This window comes from Bufo gargarizans, chromosome 11 (genome assembly GCF_014858855.1).
Source record: "Bufo gargarizans isolate SCDJY-AF-19 chromosome 11, ASM1485885v1, whole genome shotgun sequence".
NCBI classification, from domain to species: Eukaryota; Metazoa; Chordata; class Amphibia; order Anura; family Bufonidae; genus Bufo; species Bufo gargarizans.
Window position 1 is genome coordinate 47,598,334 of NC_058090.1, and position 27,266 is coordinate 47,625,599.

The 27,266-nt window shown below is 43.3% G+C and overlaps 1 protein-coding gene across 2 annotated transcripts in view; it reads right to left on the minus strand.

Moving 5' to 3' along the window:
- LOC122922105 (N-acetylated-alpha-linked acidic dipeptidase 2-like) overlaps nucleotides 1-27,266 on the minus strand; it is a 160,497-nt gene that overhangs the window by 39,617 nt on the left and 93,614 nt on the right. For both annotated transcript variants that reach the window (XM_044272577.1, XM_044272579.1), the window contains 2 exons: nucleotides 11,877-11,962; nucleotides 7,580-7,699 (listed from right to left, as the gene is read on the minus strand). In XM_044272577.1, coding sequence (XP_044128512.1) covers nucleotides 7,580-7,699; nucleotides 11,877-11,962 — 206 coding nt within the window. The remainder of the gene's footprint in view (nucleotides 1-7,579; nucleotides 7,700-11,876; nucleotides 11,963-27,266) is intronic.

The window sequence follows — 27,266 nt, forward strand, 5'->3', positions numbered from 1 at the left end:
CTAAAGTAGCTTATTTCCAGGACTCTTCTTTTTACTTTATTTCGTTTAGTAGTTTGATGTAAAAGCGATTTTTATGTTATGCTAATTAGGGTCCAAGGGGCGTTTTTCTCACTCTCCGGTGCCCAGTGACGCCCCCCTGCAGTGCCCAAGAACGCCTCCTGATCATCAAATAACCTCCCACAGCCCGGCAAACCGTTCTGCCCCCTCCCCACGTCATAGTCTACCTTATAGAAATGCCCCGTCCTTCTTCCTGTCTGCGGCCAGAAAACTCGCGCAGGCCTGTCCTGCGCGAGTTTTCTGGCCGCAGACAGGAAGAAGGACGGGGCATTTCTATGAGGTACACTATGACGTGGGGAGGAGGCGGAACAGTTTGCCGGGCTGTGGGAGGTTATTTGATGATCACGAGGCTTTCTTGGGCACTGCAGGGGGGGCGTCACTGGGCACCGGAGAAGGAAAAAAACGCCCCTCTGGGCACCTTGGACCCTAATTAGCATAACATAAAAATCGCTTTTACATCAAAACTACTAAACGAAATAAAGTAAAAAGAAGAGTCCTGGAAATAAGCTACTTTAGTCAACATAGCGATGGAGCCAGCTTAAAATCGTAAAAGGAGGTGACTGATTCCCTTTAAAGCATTATTTGATGACATTTTATTATTTGTTACATAAGAAGCTTTTCATTGGCAGACTAAGGCTACTTTCACACTAGCATCAGTATTTTCTGATATTGAGATCAGTCATAGGGTCTCAATACCGGGAAAAAATTCTTCAGTGTTGTCCCCATTCATTGTCAATCGGGACAAAAATTAACTGAACAGAACGGAGTGCTCCAAAATGCATTCTGTTCCGTTCTCATACCGGAGAGCAAACCGCATCATGCTGTGGTTTTCTTTCCGTCATGGGATGTGGAGCAAAACAGATCCGGCATGACCCACAATGTAAGTCAATGGGGACGGATGTTTTCTCGGACACAATAGAAAACGGATCCGTCTTGCATTGACTTTTCTATGGAGTTCATGACGGATCCATCCTTGCTGTGTTAAAGATGATACAACCTGATCCAGTTTCATGCCTAGAGGGGGGTGGGGGGGGGGGGGGGGCGGTCTGCAATGAGCGCTTCCATCAATACAGATTGCTGGAGCGCTGACGCCCACATACTGCGGCGGGGTACGGAAGCGCATAGTTCCCTGCCCCGCTGCCGAACCAGCTGCCATAGGCTTCAGGCCGAGGCGGACATATCGCCTATGCAGCTGGTTCGACTGCACAGGGGCCCAGTGCGGTATAGGGGCCTGTGAGAGGTTCCATGGCAGGGCAGAGAGAGATGAGCGCTTCCATTGTAGAAGCGTTCATCTCTATATTCATCTATATCGCCGTCCTCAGGACAGCGATACAGATGGATGCTGCAGCGGGGCAGGGGAGAGGTGTTTCCCTTACCCATTCCTCTGATGCAGGCATGAGGGCACTATAGGGACATTGGCTCTAATAGGGGCACTAAGAGGAGATATTTTTTTTACTGCTACACAACAGGGCATTTTTTTGTATCATTATTTTTGGGGGACATTGTTTCTTAGTGTCAGGGACATTATTTGCTGGGTGCAGTTATTTTTTAGGGCAATAATTATTGAAGGGGCACTATCTAGTACTAGTAATTTTATGGGGGTTATCTGTTTTGCAGTATAGTATTGGGGAGAACAGCAGGCACAGGATGGGGTGTTCAGAAGGTTGGAGGATGTTGGAAATGTAGGAAACTAAGCTGTCTGTCTGTCAAACTGCATAGAGAAGAGACGTCTGAAAGGAATCATCATGGTGGTCTGGTCTAAAAGGAGAGGATGAGGAAAGAGAAGATCTATGAAGACGTCACTGGATGTACAAGGTATGTGACACTGTATTAGGCTGCTTTCACATCTGCGTTAGTGATTCTGGCAGGCTGTTCCAGCTGAGAACAGCCTGCCGGAATTCACTGGATCCGGCACTGCTGGATGCAGACGGAATGCCCGCCGGCCCTATTAACTATAATGGGGTACGGCAGAGATCCTGCCACAATCTGGCAAAAATGCAGAGAATCAGCGGGACATAAACTGCTGCATGCTGTGCTTTGTGTCCGGACGGATCGTAGTGCCGCGGGTGTGAAGGTTGCCTTACCTTGTATGTTTTGTATTGCTGTATGTAATATTAGGAGGGAATAGGTTAGGTTGAGAATTTGGCATGGGTGGTGGAGGTGCCCAGGCACATTTTTGCACTGGGGTCCTCTGCTGTCTGTGTCCGCTATTGGCTTCAGGCGTAGTAGGCCTGAGGCCTATGTGGTAGTTAAATCCTGGGTCAGGCGTGCGTGATGACGTCACCGCGTGATCCTCTGCTGGGACGCAGCACAGTGAAGCGTGCACGCTTGCCATAGTGCGCCTGGACATAGGTAAGTATTTAGCTTTTATTTATTTTTTATTTTATTTTTTAACTTTGGGGGACATGGGGGGGCAGTACATTGTGGGGAAATTGCAGTATAGGGGGAAATTACTATGGTGGGATTACTATGGGGCAGTGTGGGGGAAATTACTATATGGGCAGCGTGGGGGGCATTGCTATTGGGGAGGCACTGTAGGGGCATTTCTATTGTTTCTGGGGACACTATACAGGGATTATTACCTGGAGCACAATAGAGGGTGTTATTATTACTGGGGGCACTCTAGGGGACATTATAGCTGCTGTGGACACTATAGGGACATTTGGGGTAATTTATCAAATTGGTGTAAAGTAGAACTGGCTTAGTTGCCGATAGCAGCCAATCAGATTCCACCTTTCATTTTTGACAGCTCTTTTGGAAATCCAGTTCTACTTTACACCAGTTTGATAAATGACCCCAATTATGTCTACTGGGGTAACTATTTTTTCAGCAGTATAGTACCTGGAGCATTGGGGGGCACAATGGGCATAGTATTGGGGTGGCAGCAGGATGGCATTGTCTGGACACTAGGATGGGGAGGTTGATGGAAAAACTGAGAAATCTAACGTGTCTGTGTTACAAACTCTGTAGAGACGAGATGCGGCTGAAAGAATTTGTAATGGCGGTCTAATGGAGGAGAAGAGGAAAGGGAAGGTCTACATGAAAGCAGATGCCCCTGGATGTAAGAGGTATGTGGTCAAGTATTTGGAGGGGGGGGGGGGACCAGAGAAAGGACCCGCCCTGGGTGCCAAACACCCTAGGCACGCCACTGACCGGATCCATTCATAACAGATGTGACCCTAATACTGGCCATACACTTGTTCGACTGACAGCTATCTATCCCAATCTCAAACATACATGAGTTTTTAATGGGGAATGAGGAAACAATTGCTGCCACACATCTATGGAAGTGGCTTATTTCCCCTGAAAACAAAATGATGGGACATGTTGAAATCTTACAGCCCGATCTTTCTTTCTCCTGACACCTGCTGCCAGGGTAAGTTGGTTTCCCCCTCTATACACATTAGATGGTTAGCCACTCCTGCCCAAATTAGCTTAAGGGCTCTTTCATACAAGCGTGTCCCTTGTGGGAATCATGCTCTGTGTGAGAGAGGGATTGTGCGATCTGGACTAGGGAAGCACACAGCATTATCATGATTGATAATCCTGTGTCCCTCTGTGTAACCTTTCTATAACGGAATAATAGTGATTCTGTTACAGAAAGGTGACACAGGCACACAACATTATCAATCATGATAATGCTGTGTGCTTCGTAAGTCCAGAACGCACGATCCCTCTCTCACACAGAGCATGATTCCCACACACTCATGTGAAAAAGCCCTAAGTCTACTCTATACTGGCCTTAGATGAGAAGTAGGTGACCACTCGAGGACCATGTTGGGGGATGGGGGAGGAGATTGTGGTGACAAGGCAATTAATTTAAAGGGGTTATCCCATGATTAAGGTAAAAAAAAAAATGAAAATCACACATCCTATGGTAAATTACAATCTCCTTCTAACAAAGCTAGAACCAGCTCTGTATCTCAAATAGTTCCAGATTTTTTTGAGCAGGTTTTCTTTGCTTTTATTACCAAAGCCAGTAGTGATTTGAAAAGGAAGGAAAAGCTCTGTTAGGAGCCTCTATAGCAGATCCCATTAAAGACAGTGCTCTAAAATGCTGGGCCCAATTACGGGAACCCGACAGACCTCATTCTAGCCAATATGACCTATTTGGCGGCAATTGTATACTTCCTGCTAGGTTCCAGCGCTTCGATTCGTTTTGCTGTTCTGCTCCCATAATGGAGCAGAGCAACCGAAAATACAATGCTGAGGTGAATGAAGTCTAAAGGAAAGACTCCAATGTCTTCTCTTTTCTACCCACCCTTATGGGTCGGCTCAAAAAAATGCATTTAATAGTGCATTAAAACCTGCAGTTGTGATTTAGCCCATAATCGCAGAACTTTTTATTTAGTTTTTTTACTATAGTAACATAGTTTATAAGGCTGAAAAAAGACATATGTCCATCCAGTTCAGCCTGTTTTCCTGCAAGTTGATCCAGAGGAAGGCAAAAAAAGAATTGTGAGGTAGAAGCCAATTTTCCTCACTTTACGGGAATTTCTTCCTTCCCAACTCCATTCAGGCAATCAGAATAACTCCCTGGATCAACGACCCCTCTCTAGTAGCTATAGCCTGTAATATTATTACGCTCCAGAAATACATCCAGGCCCCTCTTGAACTCTTTTAGTGAACTCACCATCACCACCTCCTCAGGCAGAGCGCTCCATAGTCTCACTGCTCTTACCGTAAAGAATCCTCTTCTATGTCTGTGTACAAACCTTCTTTCCTCCAGACGCAGAGGATGTCCCCTTGTCACAGTCCTGGGGGTAAAGAGAGGTTGGGAGAGATCTCTGTACTGACCCCTGATATATTTATACATAGTAATTAGATCTCCCCTCAGTCGTCTTTTTTTCTAAAGTGAATAACCCTAATTTTGATAATCTTTCAGGGTACTGTAGATGCCCCATTCCAGTTATTACTTTAGTTGCCCTCCTCTGAACACTCCCCAGCTCTGATATGTCTGCCTTGTTCACAGGAGTCCAGGACTCTACACAGTACTCCATGTGTGGTCTGACTAGTGATTTGTAAAGTGGCAGGACTATGTTCTCATCACGGGCATATATGCATCTTTTGATGCAAACCATTATCTTATTGGCCTTGGCAGCAGCTGCCTGACACAGGTTTTTACTGCTTAGTTTGCTATTCACCAAAATTCTGAGGTCCTTTTCCATGTCAGTGTTACCCAGTGTTTTACCATTTAGTATGTACTGGTGACTTGCATTATTCCTTCCCATGTGCATAGCCTTACATTTGTCAGTGTTAAACCTCATCTGCTTCTGCCCAAGCCTCCAATCTATCCAGATCCCTCTGTAGTAGTATACTGTCCTCTTCAGTGTTAATTACTTTACACAGTTTAGTGTCATCTGCGAAAAATTATATTTTACTATGCAAGCCTTCTACAAGATCATTAATAAATATATTGGTGAGAATAGGGCCCAATACTGACCCCTGAGGTACTCCACTAGTGCCAGTGACCCAATCTGAGTGTGTACCGTTAATAACCACCCTCTGTTTTCTATTACTGAGCCAGTTACTTACTCACATACAGACATTTTCTCCCAGTCCGAGCATTCTCATTTTATATACTAACCTTTTATGTGGTGCAGTGTCAAATGCTTTGGAGAAGTCCAGATACACGACATCCATTGATTCACCGCGGTCAAGTCAAGAACTTACCTCCTCATAGAAACTGATTAAATTAGTTTGGCATGACCGATCCCTCATGAAGCCATGCTGATATTGCGTTATTTGCTTATTTTCATTGAGGTACTCCAAGATAGCATCTCTCAGAAAACCTTCAAACAGTTTACCCACAACAATGTTAAACTTACCGGCCTATAGTTTCTGGGCTCTGTTTTTGGACCCTTTATTGTCTAATATAATAAAACAAATAGTCTGTGTAAGTGACTTTTCAGAGATTGTTCCTTCTCTAAATACAATCTACTTCAACACTAAGTGCTTATCCTTTGTGATTCAGAAAATAGAAAAGATGTCCCACGGCGCACAAACCACCCAAAAGTTGGAGTGATAAGGTTAATAATTTATTAAAGCAAGTGGTACAACGCGTTTCGGGGTTTAACCCCTTCTTCAGGTACAATAGGCTTGCATGCCTTATCCTTTGTGATTGGCAAACTCCACTACGGTGAAATGGGGAAATGGGGGGGAAAAAACACCTAGAAGGAGTTGAGATAAAAAGCCTATTTTACAATCTGGCAGTGTTGAAGGGTGTTCCATGCAGTGATCATGTAGAGAAGATTCTGTATGGTCAAGCCAGACCGATGTCTGTGAAGGTTCTCATTTATCCAGGTCATGGTATATCTGTAAAGAATAAATCAAGGCAACTGGGCGTACTGTAGATTTCTTGAAAACGTTTCACTCGTTCTTCCAACAAGCTGTCTCAATTCTGACTGTACAAAAATTATCTGGGAATAAATATGTAACTGAATCAACATCTGGTAATTATACCCAGCATGGGGTCAAAGGTGTTGATTCCATTATCCTAATTTGAGTCACTAGGTGATAATGACCTCCCTGGGGAAGCCCTTCCATGTATTTATGGACTTTCTAAGATACATAAGGATGGGACCCCTCTCAGGCCAATTGTCAGCAGCATCAACTCTGTGACCTACAATGTGGCAAAATACTTAGCCAGAATCCTAGCGCCCTTGGTTGGAAACACATAACATCACATACAGAACTCTCAGGATTTTACCACCAAGATCCAGAACTTGGTATTGGGCACAGAAGAAACAATGGTTTCCTATGATGTTACATCCCTCTTCACCTGCATACCCACTACAGGGGCAATTGAAACAGTCAGAAAACAGTTGCTACTAGACAACACCTTAGGCTGCAGAACTGAACTTAGCCCAGACCAAGTGTGTGCCTTACTGGACCTTTGTCTGAGTACCACCTACTTCAAGTATAAGGACAAGTTCTACAAGCAAAAACATGGCTGTGCTATGGGATCGCCAGTCTCACCAATTGTAGCGAACCTGTATATGGAGGAAGTAGAAAGGAAAGCCCTGACCACTTTCATGGGAATTACACCGAGTCATTGGTTCAGATTATGATGAACAGGAGGTGTGGACAGACAAAGTGAAACCAAAACCAAAAAGAGGCTGTCAGATCACTAATGTGCAGATAATCTTTCAGACCTTCTAAAACCTGTCACCGGTGTGACAAAAGGATGGAAATAGCATTAGTGACATTGCAATAGCAATAGTGACGTTGGTGGAGAGGGGAGGAAACCTTTTCAGAGTAGGACAAGTACACGGCACAGAGAAGGGCAGTGGGATTGGGCACTTTGAAGGCTAAAGGCCGCCTCTTGGGCACTTTGGAGCCGTTTTCCATATGATTAAAACAGCTTTATGTTGTTTCTGTCTGTAGTGAAATTCCTGGAAAAGCAATGTCTAGCATGCTTGGGCAATGTTTTGCTGGCCATTGCTGATGGTTTCCTGGGTGAAAAATTTATGACAGACTCCCTTTAAGATGCTGCTGAGGTAGTGCCTTCTCAATAACATACCTGTTTGTATTAGCTTTGATAGCGCTCTGCTCAGCTCCATCATAGTCGCTGTGCCGCTGGATGGATCAATGGCACCAAATACCCAGGCATCTCGGTGGTTTCCCACAAGCACATAACGATCTGTGCATAAAAAAAGATAAAATTATTTATTATATGTTATTCGTAGCAATTACTGAGAAATTCACTTGATCTTCACATAGGACCTCAGTGTTGCATCCATTTTTATACTAAGTTCCAGGTGTCATTACAATTAATCTCTCACTTAGGGTCCATTCACACGTCCGCAAAATGGGTCCGCATCCGTTCTGCAATTTTGCGGAACAGGTGCGGACCCATTTATTTTTTCAATGGGGCGAGAAAGTGCTATCCGCATTTGCGGATCTGCACTTCCGTTCCGCAAAAAAATAGAACACGTCCTATTCTTTTCCGGATTGCAGATAAGAAAATGCATTTTCTATGAGAGTGCCGGCGAACCCCACATTGCCGGTGTCCGTGTTTTGTGGATCCGCAAAACACATACGAACGTGTGAATGGACCCTTAGGGCTCATTCAGACGACCGCATAAATTCGTCCACATCTGTTCCGCAATTTTGCAGAATGGGTGAGGATCTATTCATTTCAGTGGGGCTGCAAAAGATGCGAACAGTCATTTTCTATCATAGTGCTGGCAAAATGCGGAACGCACAAGGGCCGGTATCTGTTTGTGGATCCACAATTTGCGGACAACAAAACACTACAGTCGTCTAAATGAGCCCTGTAATGTAGGTGAATGGCAGTGATTTTTACAGAGGACTAGTTAATTAGGGTCATTGTACCCCCCTCAGAAGCCGCATTCATAGGCCCAAGTTGACGTCATCACGCCGGCTGGAATTCGGCTTTGCAGCAAATCAAATTTATCCTGAAATTCGATTCACTCAACACTAATAATTATCATAACTTTCACCTGAACTCTTTCAGGGCACAGCCTATTATTCAGTTTTACTTTCAGAGTAATTTTTTTTCGTTTTCTCTTTACATAAACACATTTTTTTTGTGGGACAAGTTGTACTTTTTAATGGCACTGTTTATTTTACAATAGCTTGTATTGGAAAACAGGTGAAACGGGAAAAAACGCACGATTCTACCAAAGTTTTTGGGGACTTGATATTGCGGTGTTCACTGTGAGCTGACATGACATGCTTATTCTGTGGGTTGGTATGATTATGGCGATACCAAATTTGTTTAGTTTTTGTTTTACTACTTTTTAAAAATTAAAAATCAAAATTTTCTGACAGACATGACTTTTTTATTTTTCCATTTACATTGCTGTATGAAGGCTTTTTATTTGTGGGCCGAACTGTACTTTTTATTGGTACTTTTTGAGGTATGTATAACTCGTTGATCACTTTTTTTATTCAATTTTTGAGGGGTTTTCGAATCTCCCATTTTTTTTTCCAATATGGTATTTACTACACAGAAATTCTTAAAGATTTTAATAGTTTGGGCATTTTGGAACGCAAGATACCTATTATCAGTGGCATGCCAAAGGTGTTTGGCACCCAGGGAGGATCCTTTCTCTGGCACCATTCCCCCAATAATAAAAAAAAATGGTAACCCCTCACAGTAGTATTGCCCTCATTGTACAACCTTCACAGTAGTTTTTTACAGATGTGTGCCCCCTCAGAGTAGTTATGCCCTCTCTGTACCCCTTTCACAGTTGTAGTGTCCTCTTTGTGCCCCCTTCACATTGATAATCCCCATTGTGCCCCCTTCATAGTAATAATGATCATTGTGCCCCTATCACAGTAATAATACCCATTGTGCCCCCTTAATAGTAATGCCCTCTGTGCCTCCTTCACAGTAATAATGCCCATTGTGCCCCCTTAATAGTAATTATACCCACTGTGCTAGTAATGCCCTCTGTGCCTCCTCCATAGTAGTAATGCCCACTGTGCCCCCTTCACAGTAATATCGCCCACTGTGCCCCCTTCACAGTAATATCGCCCACTGTGCCCCCTTCACAGTAATATCGCCCACTGTGCCCCCTTCACAGTAATATCGCCCACTGTGCCCCCTTCACAGTAATAATGCCCACTGTGCCCCCTGCACAGTAATAATGCCTTCTGTGCCCCCTTCATTGTAGTAAAGCCCTCTGGCTCTGTGCCCCCTCCATAGTAGAAATGCCCTCTGTGCCCCCTCCATAGTAGAAATGCCCTCTGTGCCCCCTCCATAGTAGTAAAGTCCTTTGTGCCACCTCCTGTATTAAAAATCCCATTCCTGAAGCTCACATACCTCTCTTCCCTGCAGGCACAGATCGCTCTGCTGCACTGTGTGGGTGGAGCCTATGCAGATTTCTTGGCTGCAGGCTCCGCCCACACATGCTGGCAGCATGATCTGTGTTTGCAGGCAGAATGGTGGAGTGGGGGAAAAGTCTTTCACCATTCTGTGCGCCACTGGCCTGAAGGAGTGGAGGAGTGCTGGGAGCTGAGCGGTGAGTGACAGGACCCAGCTCCCTGTGCTCCAGCAATGAGCGCTTCCATGATGGAAGCGCTCATTGCTTCTGACACCCCCCTGAGAGTGGGCACCCGGGGCTGATCGCCCCCCACCCTTAGTACGCCACTGCCTATTAGATTTATTTTTTTACTTTTATATGCGAACTATGAAAAGGGGGTGATTTGAATTTTTATTTTATAGACTTCAAAGATATTTATCAGTGCATTCTAGGGGACATTTATGTGCCTATGGAGCCTTCCTAATGCCCTGCAGTGACATGCCACTTCAAATCACATCACCTCTAGTAGGTGCTTGACCACAGACCAGAGGCATTGTCTCTGAGTGAACGCCCATTATTTATGGTCAATCTCTGTCAATTCCCTGCTTGCCTCTGCAGCCTTGGCTAGTCAGACTGGGGCCATGTGATGTGGCAGTGGACCCAACCCTAACTTAATTATCTGCAAAAAAGCAGCTAGCAAGGTGATTGAATACCTTATCCCTTCTGTACTTTACAAACAGGGCCAACCAAAATTGGGGTGTGCGTCTTTAGGAGATTTCAGAGAGATGCTGTACAGTAGCCCCATGGATCATTGGACTTATTGACTTTTATGGCATAGTATTTTAGGCATGTTTTGTGTGCCATGCAGGGATGGGGAGGGGGCGAGCTGTGACCTCTACTATTGAGTCGTGAATCCTATGCTATCTGTGGAGGTCTTTTTTGTCATTGTAATCCTGCCTGTGATTACAAATGAGATGACTTTATGAGATTCATAAAGGTAATCCAGCTATACCAAATATTTGCTAGAGATCCTCTTCTCTGGGTTGCTCACTCTATCATATATATTGGACATGCCCTATGATCATTCCATTGTGGAGAGACGTACGTAGCTTCACTGCTGCATTTATTATTTGGGAGCCTTATTGACTTTGATCCCTCGACATACAGTCTGAATATCCCACCTAGGGGCTGCTCATCCATCTGCTGATGGCTGTGAAATGTTTGATTGCCTTATATACAATCACGGCCCGATTTTGGGGACTATTATTGGGAACAAACACTTGTATGAACGCTTGTTCCCAAAAATCTACCCGTCTAAAGGTGCCGCAGAGCGATTTCCTCGTTCATTGGGTGGAATGATCAGAGGTTCAGACACCTCAATCGTCATTCTTGGGCAGCTGATTGTGCGGTCTGAATAGCATCTGCTAACCGGGAACAATGAGTATGTGTAGTGACGAGCGATAGCAATAACGATCCCTCGTTCTCTTACTGTGGTCATGATCGCTGCATGTACCTCCTCTTTACGAGCAGCCAACTGTCGGGAAGGAACGCTTACTCCTTGGATAGTGTAAATGCGCCTTATTACATAGGCTCCACTCAATATTGGCTGGGATGTAGTATAATTATTTTCTTTTAAAATACTTATTTACTTTTCCTTAGGCTTCTACTGTATATACTGATGGGAGATGTTGGAAATTTCCTTTTTTTATGTATATTTGTAATTCTTTGATCCTTCGAATTCTGTATTTGGATAATGATTACATAAGCTCTTTCTTATTGTATTATTTTTGAAAAATGAAATAAAAAGTTATATATTTTTCTTTATATTATATATAATAAAGAAAAAAATTAGATGACTGCTGAGAAGTGATCTCTACAGAACAGAAAGTGGTCGGCGTAAAGCTGCAAGATTGCAGGATATTTTTAAATGTAGTGGTATAGAAAATTTTAAAAACCAAAAATTTGAAAAGTTTAGCATAAAAACTTGATTTTCTAGTGACACATTTCATTTAAATAGCCACTGAAGCCATTTTTAGTATTACTTACCAGGCTCATATTGTCCTTCAATAAATCCAAAGACATTCCTGATTGTTTTCTCCACGTTATGTGTTTTCACGTAAAGTTTTATTTTGCTGTTAATAGAGAAATAAGAAATAAATAATAAATAAGTTACTAACAAAAAAGTTTATGACATGTTTTTTTATAATCTTTATTGCATTTTTTTCAATTCTTACAAGATTTTTCACAACACTTATTATTCTTGCATAATTACATATGTTAAGTACAGCTAAATATTTCCCCACCCGTAGTATGTTGGTTGCCACAAAACGAAAGAAAAAAAAACTAATATAACCATCTTCCCTCCATTATCCCGCCCCCCCACCCCTCAGTTTTTATTTAGCCACCTCCGCCACAGCCTGGCAAATCTATGTTTTTTTCTTCAATCCGGTCAAATAAACTCCTCACTGGCTAGTGACATCCTTGTACGGTTTTCCCATTCTTTAACTGTAGGGGCCTCACTCCTACAACTCTTCATAAGGTATTATATCCCCTGCCCTCCATACCTGTCCCAATTTGTATATACCATATTTCCACCAGATCTTCTGATCAATTGACTCTAGCTCTTTGAGGCCAATATTGTCCCATAGTACGGTATCTGCATATAGCCCAGTTTGGGACCATAGTTCTTTTACCATTTCCCAGCTCTTGGCCATCAACAGAATTAAAGGTCTATATTTACCTCCCTGTTGGGCAAGAATGCCCGTTTCCATGACTTGAAAGATGTTACATTTTTCCAGTCTTTTATTTATCCCTGCTATTACATTTTTGTAGTTTTGCGAATTGCTCCATGTTATCATATTTTTTATAATCCATGCCCTGAAGAAGAGCTCCAAATCTGGTACAGACAGTCCGCCCTCCCTCTCCTGAAAACTCAGCACTTTATCCTCTGTTTTTTTTCCTCGCCATATTAAATCGGTCAATAAGCTAGCTATTATTTTAAAGTATCTTTTAGGGATTATCAGTGGTGTATTCTACAGGGTATAATTTAGGGCGGGTAATACACACATCTTAACCAGTGAGAGATTACCTGCCATCGACATGTACAGTCTTTTCCATGCCTCTATTTTCTTCTTAATTTCCTGGATTTTTGGGATCACGTTTAATCTAACATAGTCATTGGGATCCGGAGTAATCTGAATTCCCAAGTATTTAACGGGTTCATTCATCATCTTAATTTCCAACTGGCCAATTTTTATGACATGTTAATACATGAGGTACATTTACTAAGGCTGGCATATCACATCCTGGCCTTCAGGGGTGGACTGCTCATAGACCCTACAGGGAAATTTCTTGGTGGGCCGATGCCCGGAGGCCACCCAAGCCCTCCTCATGGCATCCAGTCGGGTACATAGCAATTTGATGCTCTCAGCATTAATTAATGCTACTACACCCACCTACTTATTAGACTGTCGGTCTAAACCTGTCTCCTATTGGCATCAGATGCGCCACAATTAAGAGGTGCATGCCTCTTAATTGTGCCGCAACTGTGCAGCATCGTCCGTTAAAACAGGAAACCAACAGCAGCACAGATGGTGCAGATTTCCTCTATAATCTAGGCCAGTTTCCTAGTTCGATTTTTACCAAGTGTGTCAGGCCAGTAATGCTGACACTGCACCTCTTGCTCCGCTCACAGTGCAGTGGCCATGCTGGGTTACTGCAGCTCATTTCCTATTTAAGTGAATGGGAGCAGAGTAACCGGGACGGCCACTACACTTTGGCCGGAGCTGTGCTTCCTGTTCCAAATCCAGTGTTACTTCCAGCATTGGAAGCTGCAGGGAACAGCTGATGTTAGGGGGACCAGGCAGGGTGCCACCGTCCAGAAATTTCTGGACAGTCCGAAAAATAGGTAATTTTTTTCCTGTGTCTGTGAAATAAAATAGACATGTCTGTGATTTTTTTGGGAGGCTGGTGGTATATGAGTAGATTATTTTAGTGGTCATTATTCTAATTTTACAGCTCACAGTAAATGCTGGTAATGAGTTCTTATCAGTATACTGAGCTATAGACATGTATTACTTGGACATTAATGACCTATCCTGAGAATAAGTCCTCGACGTCAGGAGCCTGGAAAACCCCTTTAACCAGTACAGGACCGCCGCACGCAGGATCGCGTCCTGGCGGCGGCCCTGTAATTCCTCCTGGACGCGCCGGCGCGTCCTCTCGCGAGACGCAAGATTTCCTGTGGACGCGCGCACACAGGAGCGCGCGTTCACAGGATCAGCAGGTAAAAGAGTGCATCTATAGCCTGCCAGCAGCGATCGTTCGCTGGCAGTCTGTAGATGCGATTTTTTTTAACCCCTAAAAGGTATATTAGACGCTGTTTCGATAACAGCATCTAATATACCTGCTACCTGGTCCTCTGGTGGTCCCTTTTGCTTGGATCGACCACCAGAGGACACAGGCAGCTCTGTAAAGTACCACCAAGCACCACACTACACTACACCCCCCCCCTGTCACTTATTAACCCCTTATTAACCCCTGATCACCCCATAATAGACTCCCTGATCACCCCCTGTCATTGATCACCCCCCTGTGAAGCTCCATTCAGACGTCCGTATGTGTTTTGCGGATCCGCTGCGGTGCTATAAAAAGATCACTTTTGAGGGGCATGGCAAGATCACAGAAGATTTTTTTTTTTTGGGCACAAGTTAGCGGAAATTTTATTTATTTTTTCTTACAAAGTCTCATATTCCACTAACTTGTGACAAAAAATAAAATCTCACATGAACTCACCATACCCCTCACGGAATCCAAATGTGTACACATTTTTAGACATTTATATTCCAGACTTCTTCTCACGCTTTAGGGCCCCTAAAAAGCCAGGGCAGTATAAATACCCCACAAATGACCCCATTTCGGAAAGAAGACACCCCAAGGTATTCGCTGAGGGGCATATTGAGTCCATGAAAGATCAATTTTTTTGTCGCAAGTTAGCGGAAAGGGAGACTTTGTGAGAAAAAAATAAATAAAAAATTTCCGCTAACTTGTGGCAAAAAAAAAAACTTCTATGAACTCTCCATGCCCCTCACGGAATACCTTGGGGTGTCTTCTTTCTAAAATGGGGTCACTTGTGGGGTATTTATACTGCCCTTGCATTTTAGGGGCCCTAAAGCGTGAGAAGAAGTCTGGAATCCAAATGTCTAAAAATGCCCTCCTAAAAGGAAATTGGGCCCCTTTGCGCATCTTGGCTGCAAAAAAGTGTCACACATGGTATTCTCGTAGTCAGGAGAAGTTGCGAAATGTGTTTTAGGGTGTTTTTGTTACATATACCCATGCTGGGTGAGAGAAATATCTCTCTATAATGACAACTTTGTATAAAAAAATGGGAAAAGTTGACTTTTAGAGAGATATTTCTCTCACCCAGCATGGGCATATGTAAAAATACACCCCAAAACACATTGCCCTACTTCTTCTGAGTACGGCGATACCACATATGTGACACTTTTTTGCAGCCAAGATGCGCAAAGGGGCCCAATTTCCAATGAGTACTTTCAGGATTTTACAGGGCATTTTTATGAATTTGGATTCCAAACTACTTCTCACGCTTTAGGGCCCCTAATATGCCAGGGCAGTATAAATACCCCAAATGTGACCCCACTTTGGAAAGAAGACACCCAAGGTATTCCGTGAGGGGTATGGTTAGTTCATGTAAAATTTTATTTTTTGTCACAAGTTAGTGGAATATGAGACTTTGTAAAAAAATAAAAATATCATTTTCCGCTAACTTATGACAAAAAATAAAAACTTCCATGAACTCACTATCAGCGAATACCTTAGGGTGTCTACTTTGCGAAATGGGGTTATTTGTGGGGTGTTTCTACTGTCTGGGCATTGTAGAACCTCAGGAAACATGACAGTTGTCAGAAAGTCAGAGCTGCTTCAAAAAGCGGAAATTCACATTTTTGCACCATAGTTTGTAAACGCTGAAATACCACCAAATGAAAGCTCTATTAGTGAGAAGAAAAGGAGGTAAAATTCATTTGGGTGGTAAGTTGTATGACCGAGAAATAAACCGTGACGCTGGGTTCACACCTGAGCGTTCGCGATGGAGCGCTCTGTATGCGCGATTGTACGGGCGTTTGCAATCGCGCATACAGAGACAAGCGAACGCCCATTGTCGCGCGTTCCCGAAAGTCTATGTGTGGGAACGTGTGACAAGACGCCCCAAAGAAGCTCATGTACTTCTTGGGGCGTCAGGCGTTTTACAGCGCGATCGTACGCGTTGTAAAACGCCCAGGTGAGAACCATTCCCATAGGGGAGCATTGGTTACTCCTTGTTGAGCGTTTTACAGCGCGTAGGAACGCACTGTAAAACGCTCAGGTGTGAACCCAGCCTGAAAGTAGTGTAGCGCAGAATTGTAAAAAGTGGTCTGGTCATTAAGGGGGTTTAAGCTAGGGCAGCTGAGCTGGTTAAAGGGTAACTGTCATATTTTTTATTTATTTTTTGTATACCTGAGTTAGTCTGTCAATGATTATCAAAAGATCTGTAATTACCTTATAATAACAGCTGTCATTAATGTCCCCTGTCCATTTTCACTGGTCCTTTAAAAGACTGTTGCTAGGGCTCATCTGTCTTACTTTTAGTATAAACAGAAGACAGAAGGGCCGTCCTTTTACAGACGCTTCAGAGTGAGGAGGCGTGTCTCTCAGTAATCCAATCTGATTGGCTGGCAGGATCTGCTGCCTACAGCAAGTGTGTATGGGAATTGAGGTTAAGCAGTTTTGGTCTCAGAGAACTGGCAGAGGAGCCTTCTTGAGAAGGTCCTCATATTGTGAATGTTTAAACAGCCGTAACTAAGTAAATAACTCAAGGAAAACAGTGGTATGCGAAGAAACTAAGATTGCTTTATGCATAATGCTGCTGCAGCAGTCACATATGCTAAAATTTATTTTTTGCTGAAAACATGACAGTTACCCTTTAACACGTGATCACAAGTCCTTGGTCTACAACACCATTAACCATAACACAGTGTGGCCATTAGGTGGCAGCACAGCAATACAAATATATGTGTAAGACCTCAGCAGTAGTCATACTGTGAGGTGTGGAAAACACACAAAGTCAAATACAGTTCAAATGCACATATATAGGCACCCTTATTTCAACAAAACCCCTCTATAGAAAGGAGGAAACAAAAATGTATACGTTAACAGATGCGTACAGTGCCATACGTTCACCATAGAGTTCCATTGTAAAAAAAATTGTTAACGTATCTTTTTTTTTTATTAAACTCTGCAGGATAGAGGAGTGTGGTGTGCTAGACTTTTGTGTCCTTTTTTCCCCAACATGTACATTAAACAGATGGCAAAAATGTAATGTTAATGGTCTGATGAGTCCAAATTTACTCTGTTGCAGAGTGATGGGCGCATCAGGGTAAGAAGAGAGGCAGATGAAGTGATGCACCCATCATGCCTAGTGCCTACTGTACAAGCCTGTGGGGGCAGTGCTATGATCTGGGGTTCCTGCAGTTGGTCAGGTGTAGGTTCAGCAACAGTATGTTCTCCAAGAATGAGGTCAGCCGACTACCTGAACATACTGAATGACCAGGTTATTCTATAAATGGATTTTTTCTTCCCTGATGGCACGGGCATATTCCAAGATGACAATGCCAGGATTCATCGGGCTCAAATTGTGAAATAGTGGTTCAGGGAGCATGAGACATCATTTTCACACATGGATTGGCCACCACAGAGTAGTCAAACTCTACCATCATCAATGCAAGATCTTGGTGAAAAATTCATGCAACACTGGATGGAAATAAATCTTGTGACATTGCAGAGGCTTATCAAAACAATGCCACAGCGAATGCGTGCTGTAATCAAAGCTAAAGGCTTTTTTCTTTTCTTTTTTTGGACAGTGTATAAACATGTAATTGTAATCATTATTCATATTTCATTTAGTAGTTTGTAATAAACATTTTTTTTTTTAAGTTTAGGTACACGGAGACCAAGACAAGTGATATGATCTTGTGGCACATACAGTAGTTATGATAATTATAGACAGTGGAGCTTATGGAATATGAATCCGTACCATACACTGTGTAGGTCTCATACTCTTCTCGCCGTGGATTGCTTTTTCAGCACCTTTATGACATTTAACTACTACTTCAGAATTTTGCCATTTCCGTTTGTTTTATTTATTGTCCTTTCTAACATTTTCAGTGAATACAAATTACTATCATGTGTATGAAGGTACCTGGAATCATCGTGGATGGAAGGTATGTGTCACTGAGGTTCCTGGCATCAGTATTTTATGTGTCAGCAGCAGCTATTGCTAACTGACACCTTGAGATTTAGCATGGCTGTCATAGCTGATCCAGGATGGCTCTTACTGGGAGTAGTCAAAGTGCTGGATGGGTAACTACTCCCCATGTTTCAGGCCGGGTTTTGCCAGGCATAAAAGCCAGTCAGCACTGCCAGGTGTGGTGGATTTACCTCCTTCTGACAGTGGAGCTCAGGAGTCTGTGTGCTGTGAACTGAGGGTTGTGCTGGGATTTGAGGTTTGAACTGGGCTGGAGGGCTCAGGCCCCTCTAAAGGCGAACAGACCGCCTATGGACTTGTTGAGGCTGAACGGCTAACAGGGTGTGAATTAACACCCAGGAGAAAAGGTGACTTTTATTGTTTATGGACTTTCCTTGTGTGTGAGCAAACACCAAGCCACCTGTGTTTTGTGATACACCTTATCTGCATTTTGTTCTACACCAATGTGTGAATAAACTCCGCTGTTTGATTCAAGAACTGTGTACTTTGCCTCTATACTGCATCCACTAGTCCTAACTACCAGAGCGAATCCCCACACATGATACAAATTTCTGGGACAATTATAATCCAATTTATCATTAGAGATGAGTTTTGAAAAATTCGATATACCAGCTTCGCCAAAGTTACCTAAGAAATTTGATTTGTTCAGAATTAATTCATCTCAAATCGCTATAAATCAGGTACACCCTGGCTACTCTGCCGTAGGGTACGGCCACACGGAGCGCCCGTGCTGTGGGCGGGTTGCGGCCATGCTTCAGTGAAGAACCGCTTGGCCAATTAGCCCACAGCTGCATTTCATATAATTATGAAGACCGCACCACTGTATAGTCCTTCATTGTTTGAGCTCCCAGAATTTGCTTTTAGCATTTTTACACTATAAAAGTTATATTTTATGTACCCTGGACGTCTTTATTGTTGCCCAATCATCTTCAATAGACAACACTATCTCCCGACCCCCTCCCCTACCTTCTATACACCTACTAAATCAAAGAAATTACTGACATCCATTCACAAAAAAAAAATTTGCTCTCCTCATATACTGTAAAATATAGGTTTTTAGGTTTTATTACTAATATGTTAAAATAGCAATGTGATTTAAAAAAAATCTGCCTAAAATACGATCCTCTTTCCCAGTGTTTCCCAACCAGTGTGCCTCCAGCTGTTGCAAAACTACAACTACCAGCATGCTTGCACAGCCAAAGGCTGTGCGGGCATGCTGGGAGTTGTAGTTTTGCAACAGCTGGAGGCACGCTGGTTGGGAAACACTGCTCTATCCAAGCATTATATGTCATAGTATCGGGTTATCACAGAATATGAGACCTGTCATCAGTTTTTTGCGGCAGTTAGTACATCTGACAGGCTGCCACGTGTCTGAAAATACGCATCACTATTAGTCAATATGCCCTGGAGACACAGTTTCACTATATTAAAACTGGCAGACCCGGGGCTGTAAGTATTTATTCAATTTTATCATTGTGTTAAATGTTCCTCTTTAGTCTTAGACGTTATATAGTAGTTTTCTGTTGCTCATGGTCGGACACCCATAAGAATTCTGCTGTGATTCCATATTTCATGATGCTTTTCATCAGCGCTCTGCTTAGACAGCTCCATTATTGCTTAGGTTTTGCTTCATATTTATCATGTTGACAATTCTCTCTGAATACATCATCTACTGAGATTCAATGATGAAGAATACCTTAAATCATAATGTTATACCTGAAATGTTTTTGTGGCTTCTTTTTAATGCACCTTGTTAAGAGTATATAATTAGTTTCTTTTCTATATCCTGATGAGTGTAGACTTCCCGCAGTCGCCTTCAGATGTTCTTTATGTTCAGCCCGGTAGCATGGATACACATTGTATTGTGTGTAGATCACATGTGGCTATTACAATGACCCTCGCGTGAAGATCTCTGCTACAATGATGGCTGTGTCTTCTGTTTGTATAAAGAGGCTTATCCAGCTAATCAATCTGCAGTGCTGTTCATTGTCCTATTGGAAGCCAATGCTCCAGGAAATGTATAATCGGTGCATAAGTGATACAAGCATTTTGAATGCTCTTATTAGTAAATTGAAGTTTGTTTCCTTCAGACGTTTTCCATAATGGACCATCATTTTCCTCCCATGGCTTTCTGAGAATCACAAACAACCACAATGATTGCAAAATATAATAATGGTAATCTGTCGGATTTCAAGTTTCTGAGTCCGGCACTACGGGACATCAAAAGAAGAAGAGTAAAGACTTTAGACAAATGCCTTCTTGAAGTAGCTCTGCAGCTGATTGTAAGGGGTTCCTACTGTTAGTACCACCAGAAATGATCACAAAGGACAACTTTCAGCAAATCCATTTTCCCATGGAATATGTGATGATATGTGGTACTCATTGAAGACAATAGCCAGTGATGGAGTAATGACAATCAGGGGCTTCCCTTAGTAATGCCTTAATAGGTTATGCCAATGGGGAAAACATCTTGGGTGGACATCTCATTAGAATTGAACTACTCTAGATTCTTTAGTCTCTCTCTCTCTCTAAACAACTACACCAACATCCCATATTTCACTGAAATTGTTTTACTTAGGCTATGTTCACATCTCTGTTAAGGAGATCCGGCGCAAATGCTGGTTGTTGGCCACATAAAAAACCGTTGCATGTAAAGGCTTTTGTCTTGCCGAAACTAGGCATTGAGCAAGAAAGCAGCCGGATCACAGCCGGACCTCATTGCAGTCAATGGGGATCCAGCAGGCTGCTCTCTGCTGAAACGGAGATGTGAACAAGACCTTAGAAGCAGCTAGAACTGTTAAGAGGTTTCTGTATCCTCCTAGACAGATGAATGGTGGAACCACACCATACCATCCTCTACCGAGAGCAGCAACAAGTGGTGATACCTTGACGGTGTCCAGAGGACCCAGCGTATCATTGGGACCACCTCACACCCAGTCACTGCACATGTACTGTTTCATGTACTTTGAGCAGATAACGACTTATGCATACAGCTATATTATGACTAAGCAATCTCTGATCTGTATGGAGCCTTAATAAAGCATTCAGTCTCCTACAGGACCCTACTGTACCTCTATATTTTTGCACCACTTTCATAGCATTTTTCCCTTATTTGGGAAAAATCACTGCAGCCAGATATTACATAAAAGTCAGCACTAAAATATAAAAGGATATTCTGTTTTTGTATATATCAATTTTCTGGTCTTTTGAGGATTTTGTGGGTTTCTGCGGTATATTTCAAAATTCAGCATGCTCTGTGGCAGTTTTTAAGGAATTGTTCCCATTAGACTTTTCTACAGGATTTAAAAAAACTGAATTTATGCATGCTACAAATGTAAGGCAGTTTTTAGACGTAGAACCAAACAGTGACCCAATTCTAACAGAAAAAATTGCAGCATGTCCTAGTTTTGTACATTTTTCCTACAACTTTCACTCATTCAAACGAATGGTTCTGCAGGCAAAGGCTTAGTTATAGGGGGTGCAGGGGTAGCAGTCGCTACCAGGCCCAGGAGCCTGAGAGGGCCCAAAGACCTTTGTGCCACATAAGAAGACACCAGTATTATAGAAAGTGCATGCCGGTCAAGTTACACCTCTGGCTGGAGGGAAGGGGTTTAAATTTTTGCCTCGGGCAACACGAAGGCACAAAGTGCTTCCCTGCTCCTGGTCAAAAAGCCACACAAAAGGCAGAAAAAAAACGTTTGATATGATCATGAGCTGGACACATCCATTTTTTGTGAAAGTTTTTCATTTATTTTTTTCTTCATGGATTCAAAAGGAATGGGAAATATAAAAGAAGAACTTACATTAGTCCTCCTTCCTGCTGGATACAGTTCTGGCTTTAGTTCAAAAAGAAAAAAAAAATGCATGTGTTTCCAACCTTTATTTTTTTCCATTTTTTTTTCTTGACCCATTCCTGTGCATCAAAAACACCCACAAAAACGGCATGTGTGATTCCAGCCCTATGGAGTTGTTCTTCTCGAGAGGTATAACCTTGGAAGGATTATTTTGTTGTTACAAAGTCAAATGTTCAATCTGAAGTAATGTATGTAGCGGTGTTAATGTGTGTTCACAGCTTTTATGAGCACTTATGTATTTTGATTTACTTATATTTTGACACATTCATAAATTTTTGATCTCCAGGACAGAAGTCAGATACATTCATTCCCTTACTGGCCACGATGACTCCCAGCCTCCCACAGTTTTGATCTTGGCAAAGTTCGCAATCTACATACAGGTAATCTCTAATAGCATTTGATATTTGCATGAAATTAGTCAGACTTTGCTCCGCATCCCATGACGGACAGAAAACCACAGCTTGCAGCGATTTTCTGTCCAGTATGGGAACGCAACCAAACGGAATGCATTCCGTTCTGTCCAGTTCAGTTTTGTCCCCATTGACAATGAATGAGGACAAAACGTAAGCGTTTTTTCTCTAGTATTGACCTCCTCTGCCGGATCTCAACAACAGAAAAGTAAAACAAAAATGTGAAAGTAGCCTAACAAAACCAAAACCAGCCCTGTACCGCACATTGGTCCAGAGATCTCCTCATTCATTGCTCCAATTGCTCTGCAAGATTTTCTTCAGGCTAGTAGCTCATGAGGGCATGTCCTTTCTGTTGCAGCGCTCTCCTATCACAGCTCAGGGGGGCATGTCCTTCTTCAGGGAATGTGTCCTTTCTACTGGAGCTCTAATCCTATCACAGCTCAGGAGGCATCTACGTAAACCAGGCATGCTCAACCTGCGGCCCTCCCAGCTGTTGTAAAACTACAACTCCCACAATGCCCTGCTGTAGGCTGATAGCTGTAGGCTATTCGGGCATGCTGGGAGTTGTAGTTTTCCAACAGCTGGAGGGCCGCAGGTTGAGCATGCCTGCCTTAAAGCATTAGACACGGCTGATGGCAATTGAATGGATATGAGCATGTGTGTGACCACCTCGGCGATGTTACTGAGGTGGATAGAGAAATAAGAAGAACAAACAGCAGGTGGCGCTACACAAATACATGTTATTGAATAAACTAGTGGCTATACTAAGGGTACTTTCACACTAGCGTTATTCTTTTCCGGCATTGAGTTCCGTCCTAGGGGGTAAATACCGGAAAAGAACTGATTAGTTTTATCCTAATGCATTCTGAATGGAGAGTAATCCGTTCAGGATGCATCAGGCTGTCTTCAGTTCAGTCTTTTTGCCATTTCAGGATGGAGAAAATGCCGTAGCATGCTGCAGTTTTCTCTCCAGCCAAAAAGACTGAACACTTGCCGGAATGCCGGATCCAGCATTAATTTACATTGAAGTGTATTAGTGCCGGGTCCGTCATTAAGTGTTCCAGCAAAACAGATCCGGCAAAAATTTATACCGGATCAGTTTTTCCGGATGACACCAGAGAGACGGATCCGGCATTTCAATGCATTTGTCAGATGGATCTGCATCCGGATCAGTCTGACAAATGCCATCAGTTTGCATAAGTTTTGCCGAATCCGGCAGGCAGTTCCGGCGATGGAACTCCCTGCCGGAATCCTCTGCCGCAAGTGTGAAAGTACCCTAAATTTTTTATTACATACAGTTTATTACATAAAGTATTCAGGTCCAGGCGGTGGTTTGAAAAATGTAGAATATTTTTTCCATTTCATCCACCATGACAGCCACAAGTGAGATTGACCCTTGACCTCTGTAGGGGCAGGAATACACAGAGAGAGAGTTTAAAATGCCCCCACCCACAACCTCCCTCAGTGTTTTCCCATCCCTATGGGGTCAGTATACAGAGAGGCCTCCGGTGAAGAGTTTTTATTTTACTTTATTTGCAGCTGTTACCTGGAATCCCTTTCTGCCCTCCCGCGGCAGGGGCTTAGGCTGGGTAGTTGGGGCAACAGGGATGCTCCCTCCGGGACTCTGCTGGAGCCTGCGCTTCCTCCATTCTGTTAGGGTTTTCCTTCCCTATTATTTCGGAAGTAGACCACTATTGCCAGGACCACGTGGGACACCGCGCATATACCAGAAGTTTGGGCTGCAGCATTACGTCCCTTTGGGCCAGCAAGTGTGGTGGCGGAGCTGGTCGCAATTGCACACCAGGAAGTGTGCCTGAGGTGTCCCTTGATGACGTCAGACGCCGAGCAGGATTTAAAAGGGAGCGGGCCTGCTGCCACACATCAAAACTCACAGACCGGCAAGGAGGGCATTTATCCGAGAGGCAGCACAGAGACCTAAGGTAACCCTGGAGGAGCTGCAGAGTTCCACAGCAGAGACTGGAGTATCTGTACATAGGACGACAATAAGCCGTATGCTCCATAGAGTTGGGCTTTATGGCAGAGTGGCCAGAAGAAAGTCATTACTTTCAGCTAAAAACAATAACACACGTTGTGAGTTTGCGAAAAGACATGTGGGAGACCCCCAAAATGTATGGAGGAAGGTGCTTTGGTCTGATGAGACTAAAATTGAACTTTTCGGCCATGAAATAAAACGCTAAGTCTGGCGCAAACCTAACACATCACATCACCCAAAGAACACCATCCCCACAGTCAAACATGGTGGTGGCAGCATCATGCTGGGGGGATGGGACTGGGAAACTGGTCAGAGTTGAGGGAAAGATGGATGGTGCTAAATGCAGGGATATTCTTGAGTAAAACCTGTACCACTCTGTGCGTGATCTGAGGCTAGGACGGGGGTTCACCTTCCAGCAGAACAATGACCCCAAACACACTGCTAAAGCAACACTTGACTGGTTTAAGGGGAAACATGTAAATGTGTTGGAATGGCCTAGTCAAAGCTCAGATCTCAAGCCAATAGAAAATCTGTGGTCAGACTTAAAGATTGCTGTTCACAAGCGCAAACCATCTAACCTGAAGGAGCTGGAGCAGTTTTGCAAGGAGGAATGGGCAAATATCCCAGTGGTAAGATGTGGCAACTGCTCATAGAGACTTATCCAAAGCGACTTGGAGCTGTGATTGCCGCAAAAGGTGGCTCTACAAAGTATTGACTTTAGGGGAAGGGGGGGGGGGGGGTGAATAGTTATGCACATGACTTTTTCTGTTATCTTGTCCTATTTGTTGCTTCACAATAAAAAAAAAAATAATATATATATATAATCTTCAAAGTTGTGGGCATGTACTGTATATTAAATTATGCAAATCTTCAAACAATCCATGTTAATTCCAGATTGTGAGGCACCAAAATACGAAAAAGTCAAGGGGGGTGAATACATTTGCAAGGCACTGTGTGTGTGTGTGTATATATATATATATATATATATATATATATATATATATATATATATATATATATAAAAAATATTTTTATTTATTTTTTACACTGGGTATTAAGCAAATACTCAAAAATATATATATTTTTTTTCTAGTTGTATGAAGTAAATAAAAAAAAGAGAAAAATATAGAGAAAGGAAAAGTAGTTTCCACCCACCTTGGTAATTTACAAACACTGAGGGAGGTTGTGGGTGGGGGCATTTTAAACTCTCTGTGTATTCCTGCCCCTACTTAGGTCAAGGGTCAATCTCACTTGTGGCCGTTATGTTGGATTCAAGGAAACAGAATTACCGGTAAGCAGGGGCATAGCTAAAGGCTCATGGGCCCTGGTGCAAGATTTCAGCTTGGGCACCCCCTTCCCTCAGTGCTTTGTGGCCAGGGAGGCAAAAATTGAAAAATTGAAACGGCACCCCCCAACTCCTCCCTATGCCAAATTCTTTACCTAACCCCTTCCCTCCAGCCAGAGGTGTAACTTGACCAGCAATCACTTTCAATAATACCTGTGTCTTCTTATGTGGCACAAGGGTCTTTGGGCCCTCTCAGGCTCCTGGGCCCGGTAGCGACTGCTACCTCTGCACCCTCTATAGCTACGCCCCTACCGGTAAGTCTAATTACAGTTTTGTGGAACAACCCCTTTAAGCTGAAGATATATGCATATGCATATTGGGCTCTCTTAAAGCAAAAATCTTAAGACAAGAAGTTATCTACATTTTAGTAGTTAGATTGTAATTAGAGTTGAGCGGACACCTGGATGTTCGGGTTCGAGAAGTTCGGCCGAACTTCCCGGAAATGTTCGGGTTCGGGATCCGAACCCGATCCGAACTTCGTCCCGAACCCGAACCCCATTGAAGTCAATGGGGACCCGAACTTTTCGGCACTAAAAAGGCTGTAAAACAGCCCAGGAAAGGGCTAGAGGGCTGCAAAAGGCAGCAACATGTAGGTAAATCCCCTGCAAACAAATGTGGATAGGGAAATGAATAAAAATAAAATAAATAAAAATTAACCAATATCAATTGGAGAGAGGTCCCATAGCAGAGAATCTGGCTTCACGTCAGCCACCACTGCAACAGTCCATTGTCAGATATTTAGGTCCAGCACCCAGGCAGAGGAGAGAGGTCCCGTAACAGAGGATCTGGCTTCATGTCAGCAGAGAATCAGTCTGCATGTCATAGCAGAGAATCAGGCTTCACGTCAGCCACCACTGCAACAGTCCATTGTCATATATTTAGGCCCAGCACCCAGGCAGAGGAGAGAGGTCCCGTAACAGAGGATCTGGCTTCATGTCAGCAGAGAATCAGTCTGCATGTCATAGCAGAGAATCTGGCTTCACGTCAGCCACCAGTGCAACAGTCCATTGTCATATATTTAGGCCCAGCACCCAGGCAGAGGAGAGAGGTCCCGTAACAGAGGATCTGTCTTCATGTCAGCAGAGAATCAGTCTGCATGTCATAGCAGAGAATCAGGCTTCACGTCAGCCACCACTGCAACAGTCCATTGGCATATATTTAGGCCCAGCACCCAGGCAGAGGAGAGAGGTCCCGTAACAGACAATCTGGCTTCATGTCAGCAGAGAATCAGTCTGCATGTCATAGCAGAGAATCAGGCTTCACGTCAGCCACCACTGCAACAGTCCATTGGCATATATTTAGGCCCAGCACCCAGGCAGAGGAGAGAGGTCCCGTAACAGAGAATCTGTCTTCATGTCAGCAGAGAATCAGGCTTCACGTCAGCCACCACTGCAACAGTCCATTGTCATATATTTAGGCCCAGCACCCAGGCAGAGGAGAGATTTCCCTTAACAGAGGATCTGGCTTCATGTCAGCAGAGAATCAGTCTGCATGTCATAGCAGAGAATCAGGCT